Raw genomic sequence first — 9361 nt, 5'->3', positions numbered from 1 at the left:
TTAAAGTGCAATCAGTAATACTTTTATAACAAATTTATATCAGCAATGATTTCTTGGTTAATGTCAAGTTGTCATAACAAAGACATTTTGAATAATGTCAACTTTGTATTAAAAGTGTCATAATTTACCGAATGACGTTTTATGACAACAGTCAAATATTAATGAAGGCTTATTCATGTTCATGACAGGTGTTATGTCATGTTTATGACGGTGTCATGTCAGTCTTATTCACCCCCCTTCAAATAAAGTGTTACCATCTCATTCTTAGTCGGTTGTTTTTCAACGAGGGTGTTTCCAAACGTCTGCTCTGTTCAGCTGTCCCTTGAGCAGGACGACGCAGTCTCCTCTGGTGATTTGGTTTTTAGGCTTTGCGTCCAGAAAACTCACATATAGTGTCCTGCGCTCCGGAAGGAAGAGTCGCTGTTATCTCCGGCAGGCATATGCGTTAATGTTTTTGATGACATAAAACCCTATGCTCGTTGGAGGCATAGCTATTGTCCGTCCAGCCCGAAGAATTTTAGGTTTCAGCTCTGGGAACGTCTCATCGTTGCCCATGAGGAGCTTCTCCCCATTCAGCTGTACATGTCTGTAAAAAGAATACAAAAAAAAAAAAAAATAGTAAGACCCACAGAGTTCTTATTTAGTCAAGAAGCAGACGGTTCTACGCCCTTTAAAAAAAGAACATAGTCACAGGAAAAATTGATAGCCAGAACTGAAATGTTGCAATTCTAGAATTTTAAATAGGTTTAAAATACAATCAAATATTTCATTTATCCCTATATTTTAATTTAGAAAGTGAAACTAATTTCACAACAGTTATATATTTTAGAATTTTATTCTACTTCATTTTACAGCTAACCAAAATGCAAAATTCATCTTTCCAGAAAATTTAAATATCACATGAGTCATTAAGGTCACGATCAGCGCTATAAACAATCTCACACCTTACAGTGTGACAATGGGTGCATTTAGGGGAATCAATAAAAATCAAATGGTCTTTTATATTTGAACCTTTACAGTTTGACAGAATAATATTTGCTTTTTTTTTTTATTTCTGTTGAAGAGTGCAGCCTTTAAAAATAAGGATTAAGTCGTGCAGGACACTGCAGCCGTTAAATGAGTGATCTTCGTTGTTTGGTATGTAGTGTGAGTGTTTCCTCAGCCATCTGAGGGTCATCAGGCATGGTTTTGTAAGCCTTTCCCAGCTGCTTTCTGACACATAATACCACAGATTGTAAAATGTATGTGAAAGGCTAAAGAGGAAGATGAATTGCATCAACTTTTGGTTGAAACGCTGATTCCAAAAATTAAACACTTGGGGGCGCTGCTGTTACAATTTTGCAGCGCAGTAGCGCAGATAAAACCTAAAAGTTTCAATAGCAGACCATTTTTTTAACTACTTGGCATAAGTAGCTTAAAAAATGTTGTGGATTACAAAATCAGCACCAAAATAAACATTTAATTTTAGAAAAAAAAAAACAAAAAACAAAAAACAAAAAAACAAACAAAAAAAAACAAACTAAAAATTAGTTTAAATGTATTTTTCTATGTTGTCCTATAAAAATGGCATTTGGTAAACATTTTAAGTACTTTAGATTATGAGTACTCTTTGTAATGTCAGGATAAAAACTGTTTATTCTGTCTGATTTAAACTTAGAGTTTAATTAGACAGTCTCACTTGAATGTCTGATGTTTACTTGCCATAACATTTTTATGGTATTTGTTATGCATTTTTGTAAACTAGAGAACATAGCATTCAATAAATTAAAGTAAAACCATTTATTGAATTCCAACAATCCAACAGCAATCAGGTAAGGTTTTGTGTTTACTCATAATGTATGTTTATCTATAAAACATTAACTACATCATTTAGAATTAGCTTTATTTGCAGATTTTTTTTTTCTGAAACAGTGTTCCTTTAGTTCACAGCATTGTTAGTTTTAAAAAATCAAAGCTTTTCTTAAATGTGGTTCAGTTACTGACGTTGTAAAGTTTATAATGCAATAGAAAAAAAAAAAAACTGGCGGTCTGGAGGTAATTTTTACAAGAACCAAACAAATTAAATAAAATTTCAAATAAAATTATGCCCTCCAATGAGAATTTACAAGTTGAACTGACCTGCTCAAAGTTGCCCCTCGACAGGCATTAGTCTAAACACTTTAAAAAGTCCCACAAAGGCAAATTTATAGACATCTGGTGCTGTTGAATTGATCATTAAATTCTCATGCAGTGCCTGTGGTAAAAGAGAGCACTTTAAGGACAGATAATGGGGCATCATTAGCTGCCTCGCCTTTTAATTGCCTTACGATCCTGTTCAAACACTAAAAACATCCTTCATAATTACGCTGTTCTCCAGGTTTATGCATCAGCCTCCATTAAGGCCATATGCAGGTATCGTATGCTTCAAAGACAATCTCACACTTCCACAGTTGTGAGTCATTAGGCTGTTATCCCAGGATTTTGGGCTTAAATCAAAGTAAAAAAAAAAACAACAGACCAGGTGATTTAGGGTAGACAGCATGAGACTAAAACTATAACGATTTTATTTCAAGAAACATTTTGAGGAAATTAGAATTATGTGGGGTTATTACACTAACTGAAAATAAATCATAGATTAAAAAAAAATACCAAATCAGCAGTGGGAGGTTAAACAGACAGCAGTTAAATGAAGAATGTATTATTGTATTTAAGTTGGAAACCGAGAAGGAAAACAGATTAAAAACACACTGGAATAACTGAACTGGATTATGGCAGGATTTAAAAGGATTCCCTCGGTATATTTGAATTGAACTTTCTCCGTACCTATCCTGAGATTACTTTTGTTGTCGGTCGTTGCTGCATAAATAATCCGAACTGAACTTTATTTAACCTTGTGAATGGATATGTACTGGGAACATTTCCGTGTAATACCATTAAAGCCCCAACAGAAGACAACTGATAGAGAGCAGAAGGAAAAAAAAACAAACCAAAAAACGGGAATCTAGATGTGTATTTTCATGTTTTGTGGTACGCAATTCACCCAGCATGCTGGCTCAGCACAACCTATGGTCTTAAAACTAAATTAATTTAATGCAGCTTTGTAAAGGGTCTGTGTTTAGCACCTTATAAAAACTGCTTATAAAATTCCAATATTCCTGACTCCTCAGCTCCATGCCCTTTAGGCCACTGCACAAAATAATTACCTTTTAAGATCATAACCTGAAATCACATCATTAGGGGTAAATAATTAGCTGTTTTTTTTGTGTGTTTTTTTTTTTAAATAAATAGAAACAAAGAAATAGGCAAATTTCAACCTGGCTCTGAGTCCACCCTCGCCGTGGGGTTGGAGTAGGTACTGATGGACGGTCCTGTTCCGTAACGTCCCTGCTAGCTTGATTTTCTTCCTCGACCGATGGAGATTGATGATGTAGATTGTAATGGAGCCTCTCATGTAGTTAGGACTGATCCCACAAAGGATAAAGCACAGCATGAAATAAAACATACTCCTCTTCACATCTGCTACTGAGGATTTTCTATATTACAATGCCGTTATGAATTAGACTTTCTATTAGTAATGATGCATACAAAGAGAGGGAAGTCTTTGATATTTTTATCATGAAGTTATAGATGAAAAGCACAACTCATTTATCTCATCTGGATCAAAAAAACTTTCAGAAAATACGGAGAGAAAGGTAATGTTTAACATATGGAGAGGAAACCAGATATTTACATACGCCATATGAAAGGACACGTTACCTTGTTTTCTCACCGTCTGACATCAAATCAGACTAAACCTTTTCTGTTTTTGGTCAGTTAGTAAAACATGTCTGTGAGCTAACTGACATATATTTATATTGTTTTATTACTTTTATTACATTTTTAGTATTTTTCCACAAATCACAAGCGCTTGTGGAGAATTTGGTGCATTTCTCCTGACAGATCTGATAGTTTGTAGGCCGCCTTGCTCATACATAACTTTTCTGCTCTGCCCACAAGTTTTCTATGGGACTGAGATCAGGTCTTTGTGATCCAAAACATTCATTTCGTTATTAGTTTGGTAACTAATTTGACTGCACACTATGGATTATCTGTCATTTGACAGACAAATTTGTGCTCAAGATTGAATTTCCAGGCTGATGACACAATGTTGTCATCGTCATACTTCAGTGATGATAATGGTGGCTGCTATTGTTTACAAACTGTAATCTGAGTTTGAGTTGTTGACCAAAAATCTGTGTTTTGCTTCTTTTCCACTCCAAAGCTGCGAATCAACCTACCAGAAGCTACAAAGCCATGACATCATCGTCAGGGATTTCCCCAAATAGTTAAAAGGCATAGCTGAGTTAACATATGTAATCTTCTGACTTTGAAGAAAGTGTTTAAAAAAAAAATCTCCAAAATATTATCTCTGTCATAATAAAGGCCTTAAACAAACAAAAATAATTTTGGAAATTCTATCTGATCTAAAGAAGAAAGAAAAGTAAGAATAAGTTGCCCTAATTTTGCGTCAAGCTGCAAAAAAGTCTTCTGACACAGTGCAAGTGAATATCTGGTTTCCACTCCACATTTTGCATTCACTACACTAACTTTGATGTCTTTAACATTTCAGTACAATAATGCATAATCAGCTTGGACAGTGTCTAATATTAAAACCTGCTTTTTGTCTGGTTCTGGGTCAAATGGAGGCTGATCTAACAAAAAGGACAACAATTCTTGAGTTTCACAGACAACACTGTTTAAGTCCTGCTCTAGGGACACAATTTGATAGGAATATTAGCTAAAGGTAAATAAGTAAGCGAGACAGATAAAACAAACATGATAAAATCTTATAAGGGCCCAGATATGAGGACAAAGACAACACAGCTGTAGTGAATACCACATGTCAGCCGTGGTGTTCAGGGTCAAGGCTAAATAGTCTGGTGGTTATAACTCTTCCCTAAAAGAAAAAAAAAATCTCATATCCTTACAGCAGACTTGTTTTTGGCTTAATGTTTATCTTTCTTTTGGGCACAGAGCGAACCATTTATTTCATCACCCTGCAAGACAGCAAGCATTCAGTATATATTTACCAGAAGACAGAATAAAAGACTGCATTGGAGCTGGGAACTCAGCGTGTCTGGCTCTGGGTTAAGCTCTCAAAGTCTCGTTTCTAAGGAACGTGGAGCAGGGCAGAGAGTGATGGACCCGACGGTTAGATGGAGAAATTGATAATGATCTCTTAGGCCCAAGCGATGAGGAACCAAACCAGAAACATAAACTCATTTTCTGTTTGATGTCTGCGCGTCAGTAGAAAGACGGAAAAAAATAAAAATAAAAATGCCACACAAACCACTAAGGGGAGGTAAAAGGGCAGAAGAAGTCAAACATCTAAGATGAAGAAACTTTTCAATCCACTCACTGGCTGGACACATTTACAGTACAGCCAAACCACCAAGACAACAAGGGTTTCTCCACACGCTGACTGTGTACAACCACAAAGTGGCAGAAATATTGGAAGCTAAAGTGGTTTTGGATGTGAAAGGGAGAGTTTTCAGTCCTAAATGTTTGGCCACGAGTAAACGAGTCCTGAACTTGTGCACATAATAACATCGTTCCACTCCCAAGCTACCAAACCAATTGAAAACTGTCGGAATTGTTCACACACGCCATTTATAATAAACCGCCTGCACTTGTTATCGTCCTTCTATCCGAGTAACAGTAACCTATTTCTACCTGAGATGCTCCAAACTCTAAGTGAACTATGTCTAGAGTAAGGCCGTAGAGTAAGTCTAGCCCGGTGCTGACAGCCTCTGGCCTGGGTTAGACGATAACCTTGAACAGGCCATGGCCACTCTTCATCTCCTCCCTGCACAGACGGCCTTATTGTCCCTCCCCCCACCCCCTCAAATATCCCCCTCCAGCCAATCCGAGACGGGATGAAGGCTTAGCACACCTTTCAGCGGCTCTTTGACGACAGGGAGACAGAACCCACACACCTGATAAGTGATACCCGTTAAGTTTTATAGGCTCCGAGCTGTGAAAGAGCGGGTGTCCACGAACTGCTTATTTATGGGACGCCAAATGGGCGAAAAGGAGATTTTGTTCTTCCCCACCAGATAATAAGCCTCAGGTATTTGCACAGTGACACTGGGGGTCGTTTTAACTGCAAAACTCTGCTTTGTTCTAAAGCTTCAAGGACATTCCCAACGCATTGCTGTATTTTTGCAAAAGGTTACAGTCTCAGAATTAAAACAAAACAACAAAAAAAAGCTGTCAGGCCTTGATGCAAATGAATTCTGGTACATACTTGTAGTAGCTCGTACAGTGGGCATAGATACGTAGCTTGTCCCGGATGACTCGCCCTGGCTGGGGCTTCCTCTGGAGTCCAGCTACCCGGACAGCTAAAACCCTCGAACCAACCAGACGCTTGAAGACCAGAGAAAACCAGTAGTCCTGTAGGAGCCAGGCCAGTAAGACACAAAGAGAAGCACACAATTAGCTTTATTTTGCAAAAAATTATTTTAGAAACACAAGCAGGCATCCACCAACAACCATCCAGCACTTTTCAAAACAAAAAAAGCTGTGTTACTAGTTACTGTGTTACTAGGATACTTTGTCAGCTTTGAGGTAACTGGAAACACTAGTTCAAGTTTTAGATTGAAACCTCATGTTCATTGTAAAGCTTATCTGCCTTTTGTTTTTACTTTTACAACACGTTATGGGTCTTCAGAGTTTGCATATGTTGCATCAGATCACAGTAAGTTCTGTTTATTTTAATAGAGATGCACAGAGAAACCAGCTGGTGACTATAGAATCAAACAACTTTCAGCTCGACTCACCTCTAGTTTAAAGCATCAGCTCTGTAATTATTTTGGTTTATTTTAAAACTAAATATAACAATATAAAAATGATTCTTTAAAATAATTAGAGACCAATCACAACAAGAAGCCTCACAGAATGTTTGAATTCAGCTCTTTTATTGTAGTTTTTAAAGAAAAACATTGAATCAGATAAATCAGTGTCGGCCAGTCAAAACTTTACCAAATCTGAAGAACTTTGATTGGTGGATCTTTATACTGTGATTTTATGTACAAATGAGCTGCAACTGCCGAACTCTGTCAGAAGAAATAAAAAAAAAAATGTTGCCTTAATTTCCTGGTAACCCAGAGAGGTTACCAGGAAATTCTGGTAATTGTGTCGAAAGCTTTGGTTTTTGGTTAAGTGACAATGAATACTTCAAGTGAAAAGCATCTACATGTGAAGAGTCAACATGAAAAGTAAAGCCCAAACAACAGCTATGCCTTAAATACCACATTTTTACAAACTATTGTGGTGCATCATAAATTGCTGTTTCACGTTATCCTTAATAAGAAGTTCACCATACTGTGCCTCACTCTACAGACTACACAGACTCAACACCTCTTCAAGAGATTCAGAACAACATGTGCTCCTCAGGAAGTTCCCATGCAATCCTGCATATGGCAACATTTAAGGGCTTCTTTTTTCCACGCAGACTTTAACTTAATTTGCTGCCAAGGCATCGAAGAAGCAGAGCACAGTATAGAGCGGGATATTGTTGACAGTGGCCAGAGGGACTGATAGATGAATACTCGGTCAGAGCTATGATCTATCGTAATTACATCATGTGTAATGGAGACTTTATGCTTTCGTTTTATTTTCAAAATTGTTTCACAAAACCCCCCCCCCCAAAAAACAAAAAAACAAAAACAGCCGGAGATTGAATAATTTTAGTACACGCCTGCTCTTAATTGTCAGACAAAACAGTGATAGATTTAACACGATTAAGATATTGTTGTGACAAATATTTTCCATGGTGCTGAATCTTTTTATTTTGCCTGTTTGGCTGTTTTCTTGTCCAACTGCCTGCCATCTCCCAGTCTTCCCCAGACTCTCCCGTCGCAGATGGACAGAAAGACAAACATTAAGAGCAGGAGCAGCCAGCACGAAGCAATCCAGTCAAAACACAATTTAAACCAAGCTGAGAGAAAGCAACGGCGTGGGCACAGCGAAAGCTGCACCAAAAGCTCTAAACAAGAAAAGCCTTACTGCAGATAGCAACGTAATATCAGCTGAAGGCGTGAACATGATGTCGCTCATCAAGTAAAAGTTGTTGCACTTTGTATTGCTAACCGTGGTGAGGTGGGAGAAAGTCTATCTTAATTTAATGACTGAAAGAAAAACAGACTATTTCAGAGCCATGTGGGCATTTGCTATCAGACTTTATAATGTTTTAGATTATCCCTTCATTAAATAATGCCATCGTTCTAAAATAGATTTAAAAAAAAAAATACATTCGCGATCATTTCAGACATTTTAAATTAAAATTAGATAGGAGTACTTTTATAAAGGCCAGCCATATTCCTTCACCTCCCTGCTTTTGACTGTAAAGTCAATATTGTCTCCACTTTTCACACAGGAGCAATATGTTCTCCGATACAGCAGATGTCTGCTCCTTAAGGAATTTAACTTAGATCATCATCACTCTGCAAAAAGACCTTACCACCCACCTCTGGAGACAGATAGCCAAGTCACGAGGAGGAAAAACAACAAAGAAAACAGGAAAAGGGAGTATGAATGAGACAGAAGGATGTGAACAAGAAAAGAGGAGGAGAGAGAGAGAGAGCGGGGAGGAAAGTGTGGAAAAAAGATGAAGGTGTTCAGTCCTTTAATGGGATGGGGGCTCTGAGTAGAATCTATCAATGGTGGAGTCATCCTATAGGGGAAGGGGCCAAGTCATAAATTTTCCCTGCAGAGGACAGGTTGGCCCTGCAGTGAATTCTCTCAGCAGGTAGGCCTGCACAGCCATCAGACATCCAGCAATGTTAAAAGCATTGTGATCCTAGCGGGAGCTCAGCATTCCCAGAAAAATAATGGAAACAAGAAGCAAAGCAAAATGAGGCCATCTTGATTGATTGATACATCTTAGTTAGAGGAAAGCAAGCAGACTGCTGCTTGAGCTGTCAAACATAAGTCAAATTTAACAGATAGAAAATACCATCTGCAATTTTAAAGGGCTTTTTGGCATTTCCAATAAAGATTTTAAGGACTAAAGCAAAAAAACAAAAAAAACAAAAACAAACAGTTGACAAAGATCGTCAATCCATCAGATTTTTTTTATCATTGTTTAAGCTAGGATTTGAAGACGATATATTTTGTATAGCTTGCAAATAAATATAGATTTGTTTTATCCTAAGATGTAAAAATGACTCATTTCAAAGACACCTGCCGTAGACGTTTAGTGTATTTTTCTTCCTGCATGGCCGGACCACTGTAAAACTTGCCTCAGCTCCACACAGTGTTGCAGGCTATTTGACCAACTCCCTGCATATCAGAGTCTCATGTTCCAGATCTCTCAGCGGCCGCCTGTCCCACACAGAGAGGC

At 37.6% G+C, this 9361-nt stretch overlaps 1 protein-coding gene across 1 annotated transcript in view; it reads right to left on the bottom strand.

Moving 5' to 3' along the window:
• Positions 1-242: 242 nt before the first annotated feature.
• Positions 243-9361, bottom strand: part of hpse2 (heparanase 2) — a 63139-nt gene continuing 54020 nt past the window's right edge. The window contains exons 10-12 of the mRNA XM_007572640.2: positions 6266-6411; positions 3294-3440; positions 243-586 (exon numbers count right to left, since the gene is read on the bottom strand). Of these exons, the coding sequence (XP_007572702.1) occupies positions 424-586; positions 3294-3440; positions 6266-6411 (456 nt within the window). The 3' untranslated portion in view covers positions 243-423. The remainder of the gene's footprint in view (positions 587-3293; positions 3441-6265; positions 6412-9361) is intronic.

This window comes from Poecilia formosa, unplaced genomic scaffold (assembly GCF_000485575.1).
Source record: "Poecilia formosa unplaced genomic scaffold, Poecilia_formosa-5.1.2 Scaffold305, whole genome shotgun sequence".
NCBI lineage: Eukaryota > Metazoa > Chordata > Actinopteri > Cyprinodontiformes > Poeciliidae > Poecilia > Poecilia formosa.
This window is presented reverse-complemented; position numbering and strand designations above follow the sequence as displayed.